Raw genomic sequence first — 17,988 nt, forward strand, 5'->3', positions numbered from 1 at the left:
CCCTGCTGACCAGCGCGGGCAGACCCGCCCCCGCGTCCAGCCACTGGCGCTCGAGAGCGCCCGGCCACCGGCCGCCGGGAAGCGCGGACGCCCCGCGTGTCCCGCCCTCCGCCGCCCTGAGCCCGTTTTAGGCCCAATTGCGAGACGAGTTGGCGGCGCGGCCCGCGGGGGCGGGGCGGGGCGGGGCGGGGCGGCGGCGAGATGGCGGAGGAGCCGGACCCCGAGGGGCGCGCGGCGGCGCGGCCCCTGCTCACCGACCTCTACCAGGCCTCCATGGCGCTGGGCTACTGGCGCGCGGGCCGGGCGCGGGACCCGGCGGAGTTCGAGCTCTTCTTCCGCCGCTGCCCGTTCGGCGGCGGCTTCGCCCTGGCGGCCGGGCTGTCCGACTGCGTGCGCTTCCTGCGCGCCTTCCGCCTGCGGGACGCAGGTACCGCCCGCCGCGCCCCGACGGCGCCCCCGCCCCGCGCCCCGTCGCGCCCCCCGCCGCGCCCCGACGGCCATCCCCCCCGACGCCACCCCCTCCTGCCTCCTGCCCCGCGCCGGGGCCTGGGCTGCCACCTCCCCCTGCGCCCCTGCAGTGGCCACTGCGCTCTGCCGGCGCCGCCTCGCCTGGCCACCCTCCCCCGCGCCCCTGTGGCTCCGCTGCAGCCGCCCTTGCACATCAGACGCCGACCCCGCCCAGCAGAGACCGCAGCCCCCAGGCTCCCAAACCAGCTTTCCCAAGAGGCTCCCAGCATGGGCCGCCCCCAGCCTGGCGCCGCACAGCCCAGAGGGCCTGTCTTCCGCAGACGTGCGGTTCCTGGCTTCCGTGCTGCCCCGAGACACGGACCCTGCCTTCTTCCAGCACCTCCGCACGCTGGACTGCTCCGGGGTGACCGTGCGGGCCTTGCCCGAGGGCTGCCTCGCCTTCCCTGGGGTGAGTGCGGGGCGCAGGCAGCGGGGTGCGCCCAGGGAGCTGGCGCGGCTGACCACCCTCCCTGCAGGTGCCGCTGCTGCAGGTGTCAGGGCCGCTGCTGGTCGTGCAGCTGCTGGAGACGCCCCTGCTCTGCCTGGTCAGCTACGCCAGGTGGGCCGCTGTCCGTGCCAGGCCTGGGGCTGCCCTGAGGCCCCGACGTGGCCCCCACCAGGGCTCGGCCATCAGGGTGGGGTTGTGGCTCCAGTGGGGCCATGAGCGCCCCTGGGTGGACAGCGGGTCACCCCATGGGGCCCCCTCCCAGGAGCAGGGTCTGTGGGGGCCTGGGCCCAGGGCGAGGGTGGAGCTCTCCGGGGTTGGCCTCATGCCCTGCTCCCCTGACCCGCTGCTCCACCAGCCTCGTCGCCACCAACGCTGCACGGCTCCGCCTGATCGCGGGACCAGAGAAGCGACTGCTGGAGATGGGGCTGCGGCGGGCGCAGGGGCCCGATGGGGCCCTCACGGCCTCCACCTACAGCTACCTGGGCGGTGAGGCCGGGGCGGGAGGCTGGGGTGTGGGAGGCGGAGGCTGGCGCCCGCCTGAGGTTACCTGATCTTCTGCTCCGGCCAGGCTTTGACGGCAGCAGCAACGTGCTGGCGGGACAGCTGCGAGGAGTGCCCGTGGCCGGGACCCTGGCACACTCCTTCGTCACATCCTTTTCAGGCATTGAGGTGCCCCCTGACCCGGTCAGTGTCCCTCTCCCCTCTCTGCTCCAGGGAGCAGCTGCCCAGGCCAGCCCTCGCTGGGAGGGGCTGGCCAGACCTCGCTGGGTACGCGGGCAGAGGCCACACCAGCCTGGGAGCTGCCACACGGCTCAGCCTCACCCCGGTGGGCCAGCCCGCTCTGCCCCAGGCCCCTCCCGTGGCTCCCTGGACCCCTCTCCTCATAGATGCTGGCTCCAGCTGCCGGTCAGGGCCCCAGCGTGGACCTGCCCGAGCGCGTGGCAGTGTGGCTACAGCGCGTGTGTGCCCACCTGAGGCTGGGCCTGCAGGAGCCGCACCCGGGCGAGCGGGCAGCCTTTGTTTCCTACGCCCTGGCCTTTCCCCGGGCCTTCCAGGGCCTGCTGGACACCTACAGCGTGCGCAGGTGAGGCTGGGCAGCGCAGGGCAGCTTGGGAGCCCCGCACGGCTCCCTCCACGCCTGTCTCTGCCCGCAGGAGCGGTCTTCCCAATTTCCTGGCAGTGGCCCTGGCACTGGGGGAACTGGGCTACCGGGCAGTGGGCGTGAGGCTGGATAGCGGCGACCTGCTCCAGCAGGCCCGGGAGATCCGAGGTGTCTTCCGGGCCACCGCAGCCCAGTGAGTCCAGGGGAGGCCTGTGCCCGGAGCCCGGCGGCCGCGGCAGGGCAGGGGCAGCAACCAGGCGGGTCCCGCCTGGGCACCCCCTGGGCGAGGGGATGTGCCTGGTGGGGAGGCCGGTGGCGGCTCGCCTGGGGCCGCCTCGGGCTCCCGCCACAGGCCAGAGCGGGAGGTCTCAGCGGGTGCTGGCGTGACGAGCGCGCGCAGGGACGGCTGAGGCCGCTGACCTGCAGGTTCCAGGCACCCTGGCTCGAGTCGGTCCCCATCGCTGTCAGCAACAACATCGATGAGGGGGAGCTGGCCCGGCTGGCACAGGAGGTGGGCGGGCCGGGCGCGGCCGGGTGGCGAGTGGGGGCGGGGCCCTGGCCTGGAGACCCACCGGCCGGTGCCACCTCCTCCCCTGCAGGGCAGCGAGGTGAACATCATCGGCATTGGCACCAGTGTGGTCACCTGCCCGCGGCAGCCATCCCTGGGCTGCGTGTACAAGGTGGGGCTGCGCCCAGGGCTCGGAGGGCGGCGGGGGCCCTGGGGAGGCCCCGCTAACCCCCCCTCCTGCAGCTGGTGTCCGTGGGCGGGCAGCCGTGCATGAAGCTGACCGAGGACCCGGAGAAGCAGACACTGCCTGGGAGCAAGAGCGCCTTCCGGCTCCTGCGCTCGGATGGTTGGTGAGCTGCGCCCTGGGGCCCTGCAGGCCCAGGCCCCCCGTCACCCCCGGCTCTCCCCCAGGGTCTCCGCTGCTGGACCTGCTGCAGTTGGCAGAGGAGCCACCGCCACAGGCTGGGCAGGAGCTGCGGGTCTGGCCGCGGGGCGCCCGGGAGGCCTGTGTAGTGAGGCCAGCTGACGTGGAGCCGCTGCTGAGAGTCTGGGTCCAGCAGGGACAGGTGGCCGCCACCCCCCAGCCCCAGGCCTGCGCCTCTGGCAGCCCAGTGGTGCCCTGGCCTTGACCCGCGCCTCTCCCTCCCTCCCCGCAGCTGTGCCAGCCCCTCCCTCCCCTGGCCGAGTCCAGAGCCTTTGCCCAGACGTGCCTGGGCCGCCTGGGCCCCCAGCACCTGCGGCTGCAGCAGCCAGCCGAGTACCAGGTGGGTGTGGGCTGGCCCGCGGGCCCCGTCCCCCCACCGCCCAGCAGCGCACCCACCCCGTCCTCTCCTCCCTGCAGGTGGTGCTGTCTGAGAAGCTGCGGGCCCTGGTGGACAGACTGGGGGGCGCCCCGCTGCCCTGAGTGCCCCCCCCCCCCCCGCCTGCCTGGGAATAACACTCGCTGTCCCCACCTCGAGTCATGTTGTTTCTTCGCCCCGCCTGCCGCATGCCCCCCTGCCACATGCCCCGCCTGCCGCATGCCCCGCTGGGCAGGAGGGCGGAGTCACCGAGGGCGGGTTCCGGGGAGGCCACGCTGCGGGGGGAGGGCCAGGGGGAGGGCCAGGGGGAGGGCCAGGGGGAGGGCCAGGGCCAGGCCGGCTGTGCTCCTGCGGGAACTGAGCTCTGGGCTGGCCTGAGGCTGGGGGGAGCGGAGCAGGGAAGGGGGTGGCCGCCACCTGCGGCGGGAGTGACCGCAGGTGGGGGGCCCAGGGCAGGACGGGGTGCTGTGCCCAGCACCACCCCGGATTCTACCTGCCGAGGGCGCTGCCCCCTGGATTCGGCTTCAGTGGAGCCTCTCGAGCCTTCAGAGTCGAGGGGAGCCCAGGTGCCCTTGCCACAGCCAGCCCAGCGGGGGCCCCGGGCCCCGCCACCAGGCTCCCCGGCCCTGCCACCCGCCCGGGCCTGTGCATCAGAGAGCTGACACCGGAGCGCAGCGTCCTGGGGAGACCCCCAGGGGTCCGCACCTGCGCCGGGGGTGCTGGGTCCTGTGCCTGGGCAGCAGTGACCTCAAGCCTCCGTGACCTTGCACCTGGGCTCCCGGGCACTTGGGAGCTTCCCAGGACAGGTCTGGGAACCCCAGGACACAGAGGGCAGGGCTGGCCTCTCCTGTCCGGGCGGGCGGCGCAGGGTGGCACAAGCAGGCAGGCGAGGGCGTGTGGGAATGCGGAGTGTCTGGGGTGCTTCCGGCAGCACTTCTGCCTGCCTCGGAATTTGGCCCGACCGGCTCTTCTGGCTCCCCAGGGCTCCCCAGGGCTCCGGCTGGGCAGAGCCCGAGCTGCTGGGCGAGGTGACCTGGGGTTCAGGGCAAGGCCTGGTCTGCCTGTTCTGGGGCGCCTGAGCTGGAAGAGAGACATTCACACAAGCACACCCATGAGATGGTCCTTCTCGGGGCACCCTTCCTGAGCACCAGCACCCCAAAGTCCTCCCAATAACGGCGGGCACCTGCCAGAGCCCGAGCCCCAGCCAGGCGCCGCCCAGGCCCCAGGCCCACCCAGGGCACCCTGCCGGCCGAATGCCGTGGCCGCCCCGGGGCTGAGTCAGGCTGAGCCTCCCGTGCAGGGCCCCGACTTCTGGATTCTGCTGGGTCTGCTGGGGTGTCCTCAGGACTGTGCACACCTGCCTGGGGTCCCCCGAGAGAGGGCCCTGTCTCCCCCTGTCCTGATACTTCCAGCGTTCTGGGAAGGGGGCTTGTTCCAGGGCCCTAGGGTGCAGCCCAGCCGCGCGTGGGCTCGGAGCCAGAGGGAGACCGGGCACACGCCCCGGCCGCTCCCCACCCCCGCACAGCACGCGCACGCCCCGCCCGCGGCCGGCTTCTAGGTCAGGCCCGGGCACGACTTCCTGGAGGACCAGCGGCCGGCGCGCCAGGCTGAGCCCACCGGAGCGGGTGTGCGTGGAGGCCATGGCAGGGGGCGTGTGGGGCCGGGCCCGGGGGGCTCCGGTGGGAGCCCTGACCCTGACGGCTCTGGCTGAGGGGATCCAGGCCAAGCAGGGGCCGCCCCAGGGCCCCCTCCGCGTGGGCTGCCCGCCCGAACCCGAGGCGGAGCCTGCGAGTGCCCCTGTGGCCCCCACAGCGGGCAGCGAGCCCGGCTCCCCGTCCTGTGCCCAGGAGCCGGCCCCCGAGGGGCCCCGGCAGGTGAGGGAGGGAGGCTGGGGTGGAGTGGGGTGGGGTGGGGCTCGGGATGGAAGGGGAGCGATGGTGGGGTGGCGTTGTGGGGGCCGCGGGATGGCTGAGCACTTGGGGGGAGGCGCGGGGGAGGCAGGGGTCCCTCCTACCCCTCCGCCCTGCCCTAGGTCCCCCAGAGCTCCTGGGAGGAGGGCGCCCTCGCCGACCTGGCGTTGTACACAGCGGCCTGCGTGGAAGAGGCCGGCTCTGCAGGCACCCAGGCGGCCGCGCTCGCCCTGTCCTCAGCCCTGCAGGCCCAGGGGACGCGGCTGGAGGACCAGGTGGGCCCGCCCCGCCCTGCCCGGCTCCCGCCTGTCCTGTCCACTGTGGGGCCTGGAGGGCAGCCTGAGGGCAGGCCTGCCTCCGCCCGCTCCCTGCTGGGGGTGCAGGGGCCTGGCCGCTGACACCTGCCTGCCCCGCCAGGTGCGCGCCCTGGTGCGCGGGCTGCTGGCGCAGGTGCCTAGCCTGGCCGAAGGCAGGCCCCGGCGGGCGGCCCTCCGGGTGCTGAGCGCCCTGGCCCTGGACCACGCACAGGACGTGGTGTGCGCGTTGCTGCCCTGCTCGCTGCCGCCCGACTGGTAACTGCCCCGCCCGCGGCCGCCCCGCAGCCCCACGCGGCTTCCTTCCCCTTCCCGCTGGGCCTGGACCTACTCCTGGGTCATGGAGGGGGCAGATCCCTGAGCTCCCTCCCTGCTGGACCCCCGCCCCCCTCGGGCCCTTGGGCGGGGCCCCTGGAGGCCAGCCAGGTGGTCTGCGCCGCCCTGGCACTTCGGCTGGCCCCAGGAGACGTCACCTCTGGTGTATCCTCTGCACTGCCAGTCTGTCCACTGCCCAACTTGAGGGGCCCCAGCACCCAGCCAGGCTGCCTGCTCCAGGACCTGGCTCCATCGGGGCAGACAGTTGCCACGGTCTTCTTTCCTTGGGGCTGGGGGCGGGGGGCGGGGGGGCTCTCTTGCCCACCATTGCTGGCATCCTAGAGGCCCTTCCACCGGGCCTGGGACACCCTCCAAGCCCCCCAGCCCTGACCAGTCCCACTGGCCGCACCTCCAGGGCAGCGGCCGAGCTGTGGCGCAGCCTGAGCCGGAACCAGCGTGTAAATGGGCAGGTGCTGGTGCAGCTGCTGTGGGCGCTGAAGGGCACCTCTGGGCCGGAGCTGGAGGCCTTGGCGGTAGGTGCCCGTGGCTGGGCGCTGGGCCAGTCCCTCCCAGGGCCTGGAGGGCCAGAGGGGGTGGGCCGGACCCAGTCACGTCGCCACCTGGCAGCCGCCGAGCTAAGCAGGCCGCTTGCTCCGCAGGCCACACGGGCCCTGGGGGAGATGCTGACCGTGTCCGGCTGCGTGGGCGCCACGCGGGGCTTTTACCCGCACCTCCTGCTGGTGCTGGTCACCAAGCTGCACGAGCTGGCACGGGGCGCCTGCTCCCCTGACACCCCCAAGGCCCCGTTGCACCGAGGGCCACCCCACAGCCACGCCAGGTGAGAGACCGCACTGTGGGGAGGCTGGGCCCGCGCCGCCCGGCCTCACCCTCGCCCGCTGCCCCCGCAGCTGCGCAGTGGAGGCCCTGAAGGCGCTGCTCACCGGGGACGGCAGCCGCATGGTGGTGACGTGCATGGAGCAGGCGGGCGGCTGGCGGCGGCTGGCCGGCGCCCACACCCACCTGGAGGGCGTCCTGCTCCTGGCCAGGTGCTGGGCGGGAGGGGGGCCGGGCCGGGGAGGGGGCTCCCGCCTGCGGGCCCTGAGCCGGCTTCCCGCCCTGCAGTGCCTTGGTGGCGCACGCTGACCACCACCTCCGCGGCCTCTTCGCCGACCTGCTGCCCCGCCTGCGCAGCCCGGACGAGGCCCAGCGCCTCACCGCCATGGCCTTCTTCACTGGGGTGAGCTCACGCCCGCGGGGAGGGGCGGGCAGCGGGGAGGGGGCGTGCTGACCGGTCCTCGCCCACGCAGCTGCTGCAGAGCCGGCCGACCGCGCGGCTCCTGCGGGAGGAGGCCATCCTGGAGCGGCTGCGCGCCTGGCAGGGCGACCCCGAGCCCACCGTCCGCTGGCTGGGCCTGCTGGGCCTGGGCCACCTGGCGCTGAACCGCGGCAAGGTGAGGGCGGCCCGGGCGGGCGGGCGGGCGGGCGGCGAGGGCTGCGCACGAGTGTCTGTCCCCGCAGGTGCGGCACGCGAGCACGCTGCTGCCAGCGCTCCTGGGCGCGCTGGGCGAGGGCGACGCGCGGCTCGTGGGCGCTGCGCTGGGCGCGCTGCGGAGGCTGCTGCTCCGGCCGCGGGCACCCGTGCGGCTCCTGAGCACCGAGCTGCGGCCTCGGCTGCCACCGCTGCTGGATGACGTGAGCCCCGCCCCCGGCCCCCCACCGGCCCCAGACGCCCCTCCAGACCCCTGCACTCCACTGCACTGACCCGCCCTCCCACGCAGGCTCGGGACTCCGTGCGCGCCTCCGCCGTGGGGCTCCTCGGGACGCTGGTGCGACGGGGCCGGGGTGGCCTCCGGGTAGGGCTCCGAGGCCCCCTGCGGAGGCTGGTGCTGCAGAGCCTAGTGCCACTGCTGCTGCGTCTGCACGACCCCAGCCGGGATGCCGCTGAGGTCTGTCTCTGTCCCCAGGCTGCGCCCCCCACCCCCCATGCGACTCACCGGCTCTGCTCACTTGCTCTCTCCGCAGAGCACAGGGCGGGGCTTGGGGGGGTTCCCTCCAGTTCCCGGGGTCCTGGTGGGGGCAGGCCATCTGGCTCCTCTGTCCCCAGCTGGCCACCCCCCAGCCACCTGTTGCTACTTTCTGGACTGGCTAATCCTGCTCCCCCCCCCCCCCCCCGTCACAGAGCTCTGAGTGGACCTTGGCCCGCTGTGACCAGGCCCTGCGCTGGGGCCTGCTGGAGGAGATGGTCACTGTGGCCCACTACGACAGCCCCGAGGCCCTCAGCCGTGTCTGCCACTGCCTGGTCAGTGGCACTGGGGCAGTGATGGGTGTGGTCAGTCGCCCAATTGGTCCCCCGCACCCCGGGCCCCTGTCCCCAAAAGGGAATCTCTATCTTTCCCACAGAGGCCGTGCCAGGTCTGAGGCCTTGGCCCCAGTGCCCTGCCCTGGGGCTCCCGGGGGATGCCGGCCCTGGGTTCACCTTTGCAGTCTCCTGTCCACGCAGCATCGACCCCTGTCCCACCATGAGACCTTCCGTCTCCAGGTCCAGCGGTACCCGAGCCACGTGGCCTGCTTCCTGAGCCAGACCCAGGGCTACCTCCGGAGCCCGCAGGGCCCCCTGCGCCGGGCGGCTGCTGTGCTCCTGGGTGAGCTGTCCGGGGGTTGAGTCCCGGAACCTGCCTGGGGTCCCAGGGTGTGGCGCTGCCCCACGGGGAGGGCCAGCGCTCACAGGTCTGCTTTATCCCAGGCTTCCTGGTTCACCACGCCAGCCCCAGCCGCATCAGCCAGGGGCTGCTGGACTCCCTGTTCCAGGGTGAGGACCCCACCGCCAGCATGAGGGTCGGAGGGGCGGCGGGTGCAAGGGCGGAGCAGATGGGAATGACCTTGGCTGGCCCCGCCCTACCTGAACTGCTCTGTCCCCGCAGACCTGGGGCAGCTGCAGAGTGACCCCGAGCCCGCCGTGGTGTCCGCGGCGCAGGTGTCCTCCCAGCAGGTGGCGCTGCTGGCCCGTGCCCAGGGCCGACTCCCCGCCCGGCGCCTGGTCCTCCTGGCCCTCCTGGCCCGGCTGGGCCGCCGCAGCCCCCCACCCGCCCGCCCGGCCCCAGTCTATGCAGACAGCCCCTTCCAACGCCGGAGCCGGGCTGGCCGCTGGGGCTGCCCGGGGCCCAGCTGAGCCTGGCCCCTCCAGCCTGGCTGCGAGCCCCAGGGCTCTGCTGCCCTATGGGGCCAGAGGTCTGAGTCAGGCACACCCCGCTACATGGTGGCCGGTCCTGGCCCAGCCAGCTCTGGGCAGACACCAGCTGGGGAGGCACCCTCCGTCTGGTGCTGGATGTCAGTGCCCCCAGGCCTGCCGGGGACCCCTGCAGCTCACGCACTGCCCTGTGGGTCCATCTGCTCTGGCCTGGGGTCTCCCAGGCCCCACTGCTCTCGAGCCCATGCCTGAGGGAACACGGCTGGCACCCTGAGAGGCCCCCGCCCCCCGTCAGCGCCTCCCTGCTGGCTATCACCCGCATCCTGCGCCCCTCTCGCTCGCCTCTGCTCTCGGGCCTCGACCTGCCTGGGGGGCCTTCCATGGAAGGGGCCTGCCTTCCGCCTGGGGCCAAGGCCTGCGGGTTCAGGCATGGGGTGTGCCTCTGCACCCGCTGCCTGCACCCCCGACCACCCCACCTTGCACTGTGGTGGGGGTCTCCAATCAGCCGTTTCTCCCGGCCAGGGTAGACCACCCACAGCCTCACCGAGGTGTCCCGGTGCCCTGCCCACCGCAGGGCTGCCCCCCACCCCTCCACGGGGCTGCTTCACACAGCCCCGGGGGCCCTTGGAACAGGCGGGCTGTCCTGCCCGCCCCCATGGGCAGCGCTTACAATAAAGACACGTGGACTGTGGGCACAGCTGTTTGGGGTCCAGCCCGGCGGTCCTGACCAGCAGAACCGGGGCCCCAGCAGACTCCAGGGCAGTTGCGGGCCGTGGGGCAGGGGGTGGTGGGGCGGCCGGCTCGGCGGCGAGCAGGCAGGGCCGGGCCGGCTAGGTCAGGCAGGGCTGCGCGGCTGGTGCTGGTAGATGGTCAGGCTCCGCCAGGCGGGACGGGGCTGTCTTTGTGGGCCACTCCAGGGTGGGAAGGGCCAGCCGAGGGTGCGGTCTGCCCTGACTAGAGGCGTGGCGGGTGTTTCACTCTCCAGGGCAGATACTGAGACGAGATTAAACCTACAAACAGCACAAGGGCTGGCGAGGGCATCGGACCCGGGGAGGGAGGGGGTGGGAGCGGCCTGGTGCCCTGTGGCCTTTGGAAGTCCAGCCTGGCAGGGAGGCGGCGGCCCAGACGCTGAGCCTGCCCAGCCTGCCCCTTCCTCTGGTCTCGGTGGCTGTGAGAGTGTCCCCCCGGCCCCTGACTCAGTCCAGCCTGGCCTGGGCCTGGCCGGGCAGCCCCGACGGGCAAAACCACTGGCAGCCCAGGACACAGCGGTGAGTGTCGCCGCGCCGAGGGCCGCGTGTCCAGCCTGGGCGGAAAACCCTGTCTCCCAGCTGCCTCACCCCGCCCGGGAGTCTGGCCTGGCACGTCGGGCAGGCCCCCCCAGCCGCCTGCTCCACCCGCAGACAGAGCCACGGGGGCGCCCTCCCAGGCCAGAGGGGGTCGGGGGCCACCCTGATGCTCGGCCCCCTGGGGCCAGGTCCTAGCGGGGTCCTAGCCCGAGGCACAGGGGCCCCCCAAGGGGTTGGCGCTGGGTCCCACACCCGGCCTGGCTGCCGGCCCTGTGGCTCCCTGAGGGGCCTGGGGAGGCCCCGGCTTCACCCCGTGGGGAGTCACTCTCTGCAGCCTGATCTGGGGCGCAGTTCCCTCCTTCTTTGGTTTTTCTTTCTCGCTTTAAGTTTCTGATTGCAGATTCAAGACGATGTGCCGTTCTTGGCGAGTCACGCAAGTGACTCACTTAGTCACGTTTCCAATAAAACTGAAAAGCGGAAATACCACAAGTGCCAGAAACACGGTAGCAGCGTCTTCTTGGTGCTAACCCTGGTCCCTGGTGGGCTTCTTGGGGGCAAATTCTTGGCAGAGCGGGCCTCCTGTCCTCCTGTCCTCCTGTCCAGGGCACCGTGGCGCCTGCGAGGGCTCCACAGAAGGGTGGGGACTCCTGCGACCCCAGGCCTGGGAGGTGTCTCCAGAGACTGATTCCGGGCAAGCACCCGGGGCTGCCACCCCCCGCCCCCACAGCCGTGTCTCCCCAGGGGCCTGCGGGGCGCCCGGGGTGTGGGGCCATGCCTGTCAGCCACGCCTGCTGTGGCCGAGCAAGCCCCCTCGCTGCCCGTCTGCTCTGGAAGCAGGATAAGACGGCCCTGAACTGCCTCCCCGCCCTGAACTGACCACGAGCTCCCCGGGAAGGCTGGGTGCCAGGTCCCCGGGTCCCAAGGGTGGCAGGGCAGGAGCGAGCCCTGGGGGAAATGCCTGCTCTTGGCCCTACGGCCCTCCCCTGGCCCAGGGCCCCTCAAGAACACAGTGACCTCCAGCCATTCGCACATGGTGTTTATTCAGCCCCGAGTCCACACCCGTGGCGAAAGGCCACCGGCAGCTGGGCTTTGTCCTTCCTGGGCTGCCAGCAGGTGGGCGCTGTGCAGCTTGGCCAGGAGAGGTGCCTGATGCAGGCCAGCAGCTACTGGGCCTCGCCCAGCCTGGAGAGCAGTGCCAGGCAGGCATAGAGAGCGCAGAGCTGGCCCTGGGCCTCGGGCTCCCAGCTCACGTGGGGAGCATCGCCCCGCAGCTCCAGGCCACACTCTTCCAGCAGAGTCCAGGCAGGCGCCTCTGTGCTCCAACTGCTGCCCAGGAGCCATGCGGGCAGGGACACGGGCTGGCGCAGCTGCCACGGTGTACTCTGCTCCAGGACGCTGCCCACCTGCCGGGAAGGTGGCTGTGAGCAGGTTGGCGCCGGCGTCACCCAGGGGCCAGGGCCCTGCCATTGCCCGCCTGGCCCGCGTCCGCCCTCCTCACCAGGCTGAGCGGTGCCTGCAGGGCCCTGGTCTCCAGGCCCCAGGCCAGCAGCCCACGCTGAGTGTCACTGAGCGCTGGGGAGAGAGACCGGGTGAGTGCGGCGCGGCTTCTGGGCACCAAGGCATCTGGGGATGCTCCCACCCCACCCCGCCTCACCTGCCAGAGCACCCAGCAGGTACAAGACGATCTCGGTGAGCTCCTCTACCAGCCTCCCATCGGACAGGCTCAGGCACCCCAGGATGATGCCCACCGGGCCAGACTGGGGTGGCACATGCCCGCTTCTCAGGCCCTGCTCCAGCTGGGGTGGCACTGGGTGAGCCTGTGCTCCCGACCCCCCCGCCCGCCCCCGCCCGCCCCCGCCCACCCGCCGCTCACCAACTCCTCTAGACCTCGCAGGGCCTCCTCCTCGGGCAGCACCTCCACCAGGCCGCCCCGCAGCTGCCCACACAGCTCCCCGGACAGGATGCACAGGCCCTTGGCCCGCTCCGCCACCTCTGCCTGGAGGCCCTGCCAGTCCTCGGCGGGCGCGGAGCCCCAAGCAGCTGCATCTACAGGCAGAGGCTGGCGTTGGCCGGTGCCACCGGAGAGCCCGGGTGGGGCAGGGGGTGTCCACAGCCGCTGAGGCGGTAGGGAAGAACTGACCTGACTGGATCCGGCCTCCGGAGCCGCGGTGGAAGATCTCAAAGCCGAGGGACAAGAAGCCTGCAAGAGTGACGCAAGGTCAGCGGGGCTGGGGGGGGGGCGCTGACTGGCCCCCCACTGGCGGACGGCCCACCTTGCACTGCTGGTGTGAGCTCCTGAGTCGGGGTGGGGTGCACACCCCAGGGCCTGGGTGGTGCACAGAGGTGGGGGCTGGGGGCTCGGCTCACCTTCCTGAGGGGGCCCGAAGGTCTTCTGTCTCTTGTCCGGGAAGAGGACGACTTCTGGCAGCAGGCGGGAGCAGAGCGCGAGGCGGTGAGTAGGCCACCTCTCCCTCAGCACAGGGTCCCCGCGGTTCCCCCAGGGCTCCCCAACCTGCCAGAGCCGGCACCCGGGGCCTCCACCCCCGCTGCAGGGAGCAGTGCGGCCAACGCTAACAACTCCTGCCCCCAACTTGTCCTGGGCTCCCCTCTCTGCCTCTGTCTGATCCCCAGCAGCCCCAAGCCCAGCGCACCCCAGTCAGAACCCATAGTCAGCAGGGCCGGCTGGAAGGCGAGGATGCTGCCCGAGGGGATGGTGATCGTCCGCTTGTGGCTCAGGTGGCCCTGGCCCTTCCCCTGGGGACGGAGAGGCGCAGTGGGTGCTGGGCAGGGGCGGCCTGGGGCAGGCCTCCCCTCCCGCCGACCCGGCGCCCCGCACACCTGCAAGCACATGGTGGTGGGCAGCATGAACCGGCCAGCGCCCTCCCGCTTCTGCGTGCTGGTGACCTCCACCTCCCTCTGCGTCCGCAGCGCCTTGGTCACCACGTACAGGTTGCGCCCTTGGCGCCGCAGCTGCCGCAGGATCTGGGGCTCCGGCCGCCGCAGGCGTCTGTGGGCGCGAGTGCCAAGGGTGCTCGCCAGGGCCGCTTCTTGCCCGCTGCAGCCTCTGCCCAGGAAGGGGAGACACGCCCAGAACCCCCAGGAATCACCCTCCCTCCGTCCTCCCCGTGGGGTACTCCACTCCCGCTCGGCCGGCCGTGGCTGAGCGCCTGTGTGCGGGCTCCGCCCCTGCTGGTGGCCCCCGCTGGCCGCCCGGGGCCCCAGGCCCTGCCTCGCTGCCCTGCCCTGCCCGTCGCCGCGCTGCTCCCGGCCTCCCGCCAACACCAGAGACTGCGGTGCCCCAGGTGGTGACTGCGGTGGCCCGGGCTGCCCAGCTCACCTCTCCTGCCGCAAGGCGGTCCACGTGCAGGGGGGCACGCTCAGCAGGCACAGGTGCATGGAGGCGCTGGAGCTGCTGGACATCGCGGCCTCCCCTGCCAGCTGCCCCTGCCCCGGGGTGGCCAGCTCCACGCTGCCCTGCAGCCGCCCGTCCACGGCGTCATGGAAGTGGAAGGGGCCGGTCTGCACCGCATCTGGATGAGACGGGGGCTGTGGCTGGCCCAGCAGCTGCGGCCGGGCCCTCCCACCACCCCACCCGCTCTGGGCCACCCGGGGTACCTGGTTCTGGGGCATCGGGCTCCAGGATGTCCCTGATGGACAGCTCCACACCCTGGAAGCGGGGCTTCCAGAACACGGAGCCACAGGGCTCCTTCACCAGCAGGCAGTAGGGCTGGAAGCTGGCGGAGTGGCCCAAGCTGCGCACGGGCACGAGCTCCCTGCCACAGTCCAGCTCCTGGAGCATGTTCCTGACCACCTGCTCGAAGGCCGAGGGCATGTTCCTACAGAGGAGAAGATCAGGCTGGGCGGTCCCAGCACGGCAGCCCTGTCCAGCGCCCCCCGCGACCCAGCACAGGCAGAAACGGCCGGCCCCCCAGCCACGGTGTGGGCGCCCTGCGGGGTGGCCAGCACAGCCCTGGCCGGGACCCCGGCTTTTCCTCCACGGGCGGTGGGGTGGAATGTGGCCCTTGGCCACCTGGCAAGGCCTCCATCGCTTCCTCAGCCGAGGAAGCCGAGGCCGCTCCAGAGAGCCCCATGAGGGAGGGCGGGGCAGCCAGGGCCGGGAAGGCGGGAGAGGTGGAAGCACCACCTCCTGCGAGCAGGGTACAGGGGCCACAAGGCCCAGCTCTAGGCGTGTTCTCTGGAACATTCTTTGAGTGCAGGGTTCCGAGTGCCCGTCTGGAACATTCTTTGAGTGCCCGTCCGAGTCTGAGACTTCAGGGCCAAAGCGGGCCTGACCGGGGACAGCTGGGCGGCAGCAAGGGGACCCTGGGCACGTTGGAGGGCAGGGCCAGCCGCCTCCAGGTGCCTGACCACCCTGGTGCCTGGCATCCTGGAAGTGCAGGTCGTGGCCAGCAGGTCCAGCGCCCCCACCTTGGCAGGGCGCCAGGAGCAGCGCTGGCCTCCCCCCCGCCCAGGCCCCGGGCCCCAGGCTGCAGCTCACCGTGCGTGTGGCCGGCTCAGGTCCTGCGCGTCGGGTCAGCTCTGGTTCTGGTGCCGGCGGCCCCAAGCACCTAGACCTGAAAGTGAAACCTGATGCCAGCGGTGGAGGGGCCACCCCGGGCACCGCCCCAGGTCCCGCCCTGCCCAGAGCCCTTCCCTCCTGCCAGCCCGCCCGCCCGCTCCCGCCTCAGACCCTCCCGCTCTCAAATCTGCAGGCCTGGCCTGGACGGAGAGGCTCGCGGCCGCTTCCTCAAGGAGGACGTGCAGACAGGCACAGGCCCCGGAAGAGGCTGCTCTGCCGGCCACTGTGGACACGGGGCCAGAACCCGGAGGCTCCCCAGACAGACTCCACCTGCGGGTGGCCTGGCGAAACTGGGGCTCTCGGTACCCCGGGAGTAGTCAGCATTGCCCCCCGCCCCGCCCCACCCACGACGTAGGAGACTCAAAGACGACGGCCCGTCCACCAACACCACGTAGGGGCGGCCCTGCAGCGCACGGCCCAGCGCTGCCCACCCACGCCCTCGGCGGCAGTGTGGGGTGGGGTGGGGACTGCTGCCCCGGGAGCCGGCCGGCCGTCCAGTGCCCCCAGCAGCCAAGCGGCAGAGCCACCGGAGGGAACAGCTTAGAGGCTGCACCCAGCAGGGGCTCTCTGGGGCGCAGGGCACGGGACATGTCAGAGCAGTCGCGGCCCGCGGATTCTACTCACCCAGTGAGCCAAGCGGCTGCCAGTGCGTCGCAGGAAGTGCGAGAAGCTGGAGAGGTGACCACAGGCAGGAAGGAAGCACCATCTGATGCAAGCAGAGCTTGGTGGACGCGGCCACAGCAGGAAACTCCAGGGCTGCGGTGCTGCACCTCCCCCTGCAGTGACCTTTAGGGCTAATGGCTTTCGCCAAGGTCCCTAGGTCGGGCTGGGCAAGGAACCAGCGCGCAGGGGGAGAACAGCAAAAACTCCCTGAGGCAGGGGAGTACATCAAAGTTCCCTGAGGACATGGATAAGACAGAAGCCTATCAAAGGATGACGACCACCAGGAGCTAAAACCTTATCTCGTCTTTCTAGAACTACAAACTTTATCCCTTCATTGTCTTTCTAAAACTTCCTTCTTTCTTCTATAAAGGTCATTTGTTGTTAATTAAAAAATCATGTGAAATCCTTAACACAAGGCTGACTCAAATGAAACGTTACTAAACCCTGTACTAATTAAAATATAGTTTAAGTGAAAAAGTAGCTAGTAAAACAAAAAATGCAATCATATAGCTTAAAAACCAAACTAATGGATTATCTACTTAAGAAAAAGGCTAGGTCCAGATGTAAACCACTCAATGATAAGCTAAATCCATTCACTGCTCCTGTATAGATACTGGCAACTAACTCAAATAAAATCGCACTCAGAATTACACTCTCTCTTGAAGTGTGTCTGTTTGTCATTTCTTCAGCCGAATCCCTGACCACCCTGCGCCGTCTCTCAACCCTGAGACGGCCTCATCGTTCACTGCTGTGCTGGTCCGCGGCACTGGGGGGCTGCGGCTGGCCTCCGAGGCCGAGTCCGTGGTCTCCAGGTCCTGCTCCTCTGAGCCCGGAGTCTGCTGGCAGAGGTGTCCTCGGCCACCGGGCTCAGCCCCTGGAGCCCCTCTGAGGCGCAAGCAGAGGTGCGAGCTGGTGGCAGCCCCCTGCAATGTCTGGGGGGCCTCGCTGCTGCAACCCCCTCCTGCTTCCACTTCTGTAGCAAGAACCAGGCCCTGGAGGGGCTGGCTGGGCGCGTGGCTCAGGGCAAAGGTGGCTTGTGAGGGCAGGAAGGAAGACTGTGGGGAGTGGGTGCCAGAGCTGGCCCTGCGCCCTCCCCGGTCACGAGTCCCAGGCTGGAGGGGCACCAGGACATCCCCAGATGCGGGAACTCCAGGGGGGCCCAGAGGTGCTCGCCCTCAGCCACCCGACACATGGAGAAAGGTGGGGCCCCAGGGAGGTCTGGGCGGGCCCTGGGGCTCAGGGCTGGGGAGGGGTCCCGACGGGGCTGGGGCCCTGGGAGGGGCTTCCATGTGAGGGTCTGAGGGGGAGACGGCTCGCTGCCACTCAGCTCCCTCCCTGGGCCGGCACCCCCAGGCACCGCCAGGCCCCTGCCCTGAGTGCTGGCCCCGGGAGGACGGGGCGGGTTGTTCATGCGCCCAGGAAGGGCCTGGGCTCAGGATGTGAGAGGGAGGTGCGGCTGCAGGTAGAGGGCCATGGTGGCGTGAGGGCCCTGGAACCCCACCTGCGCTGGGGCGGGGCTGGGTGCACGTTGCGGACCTGGGACACCTCCGCAAGCCAGGCTGGGGTAGCGGGCTTGGGCCCCCCACCCCCGCGCCAGCTCCCATGGATCTCTGGGAGTTCTCAGCTGCCCACCTGGAAGTCCACTCCCCCCCACCCCAGCCCTGCTGTGCCCAGCCCCCTTGCTCCACAGTCGGTTCCCCCAAACAAGGTCCTTGCAGCCACGGAGCAGACAGGCTGGGTCCGAGCGGGGCAGCGCCTGCCTTCCTGGGCTCTCTGGCCAGCCCCGGGCAGGTTGCGTCCACCGCGGCCAGGGTGATGGGTGTGGGGGGCCTAAGTGTGGAGGGTGGGCGGGCGCACCAGGCACTGTCCAGCCTCAGCTCCCTGGCCCGCCCACAGACGCCCGAGACCCTCCAGGGCAGCAGGGCGGGGGCCTCCAGCGCACGTGCTTTTCAGGGCCCTGGGGGGCGCCTCGGCTCACTCCTGAGAGCCTCCCTGCCCTCCGCGTTGCGCAGGACGGCCAGGCGCTGGGCGGGGCCCCGCCACACGCGGGCGTGGGTTGCCCTGAGCCCGGCGCCGACCGCCTGAGGAGACTCCGGGACGGCCGAAGACACGGCCCGGGCGGGCGCAGGGGGACAGCGGCGGGCAGGGCCGAGCCGGGGACGACGGGCGGTGTCAGGACTGGGGGGAGCGGAGCCGCCCAGACTCCGGGCCGGGGCCTCGGGCTGCGGTCTCGGGCCGGCAGGGAAGGGCGGCCGGGCGCCCGCGGGAGGCAGGAGGGGCCGCTGCCCGCGGCGGGAGGGGGACACCGCCGGGCCCTGCGCGCCGGCGCGCGCTCGGCGCCCCTCGCAGGAGGCGGCACGCGGGGCGGC

At 71.5% G+C, this 17,988-nt stretch overlaps 3 protein-coding genes across 5 annotated transcripts; 2 read left to right on the top strand and 1 right to left on the bottom strand.

Annotated features, from left to right (window-relative positions):
• Positions 1-201: 201 nt before the first annotated feature.
• NAPRT (nicotinate phosphoribosyltransferase) lies at positions 202-3,523 on the top strand (the record flags this gene model as incomplete). Of its 3 annotated transcripts, none has more annotated exons than XM_084230002.1 (13): positions 202-427; positions 789-916; positions 984-1,066; positions 1,311-1,441; positions 1,524-1,639; positions 1,843-2,039; positions 2,110-2,250; positions 2,484-2,568; positions 2,657-2,737; positions 2,809-2,911; positions 2,977-3,131; positions 3,222-3,329; positions 3,407-3,523. In XM_084230002.1, the coding sequence occupies 13 exons, from the start codon at positions 202-204 to the stop codon at positions 3,467-3,469; spliced, it is 1,617 nt and encodes a 538-aa protein (XP_084086128.1). In that variant the 3' UTR covers positions 3,470-3,523. The 3 variants fall into 3 exon arrangements, with proteins under 3 accessions (XP_084086128.1, XP_084086129.1, XP_084086130.1); XM_084230003.1 differs by having other exon boundaries at positions 2,977-3,092; XM_084230004.1 differs by lacking the exon at positions 2,657-2,737.
• Positions 3,524-4,987: 1,464 nt separating this feature from the next.
• Positions 4,988-9,073, top strand: MROH6 (maestro heat like repeat family member 6; the record flags this gene model as incomplete). The annotated part of the gene is made up of 14 exons (XM_084229662.1): positions 4,988-5,239; positions 5,398-5,550; positions 5,693-5,847; positions 6,320-6,437; positions 6,564-6,742; positions 6,813-6,950; positions 7,027-7,141; positions 7,212-7,355; positions 7,423-7,596; positions 7,683-7,850; positions 8,084-8,203; positions 8,444-8,546; positions 8,648-8,713; positions 8,826-9,073. Exons 1-14 carry the CDS (start codon positions 5,006-5,008, stop codon positions 9,071-9,073), a joined length of 2,115 nt encoding a protein of 704 aa, XP_084085788.1. The 5' UTR covers positions 4,988-5,005.
• Positions 9,074-11,432: 2,359 nt separating this feature from the next.
• Positions 11,433-14,883, bottom strand: GSDMD (gasdermin D). The gene is made up of 11 exons (XM_084229663.1): positions 14,876-14,883; positions 13,993-14,213; positions 13,715-13,907; positions 13,216-13,384; positions 13,029-13,131; positions 12,745-12,798; positions 12,518-12,577; positions 12,251-12,423; positions 12,032-12,173; positions 11,876-11,949; positions 11,433-11,780 (listed from the first exon to the last, which is right to left on the bottom strand). The coding sequence occupies exons 2-11, from the start codon at positions 14,207-14,209 to the stop codon at positions 11,541-11,543; spliced, it is 1,425 nt and encodes a 474-aa protein (XP_084085789.1). The 5' UTR covers positions 14,210-14,213; positions 14,876-14,883; the 3' UTR covers positions 11,433-11,540.
• Between the last annotated feature and the right edge of the window lie 3,105 nt (positions 14,884-17,988).

The sequence above is a fragment of the Talpa europaea genome, assembly GCF_964194135.1.
Source record: "Talpa europaea genome assembly, chromosome: 3".
NCBI classification, from domain to species: domain Eukaryota; kingdom Metazoa; phylum Chordata; class Mammalia; order Eulipotyphla; family Talpidae; genus Talpa; species Talpa europaea.

Bases quoted from the DNA above. Each gene is read 5' to 3' on its own strand.
- GSDMD (XM_084229663.1), bottom strand. From the start codon at position 14,209: ATGCCCTCGGCCTTCGAGCAGGTGGTCAGGAACATGCTCCAGGAGCTG. The intron at 13,908-13,992 runs GTACCCCGGGTG...CGTCTCATCCAG, and splicing joins GCCCGATGCCCCAGAACCAG to ATGCGGTGCAGACCGGCCCC. The intron at 11,950-12,031 runs GTGAGGCGGGGT...CTCTCTCCCCAG, and splicing joins CCTGCTGGGTGCTCTGGCAG to CGCTCAGTGACACTCAGCGT.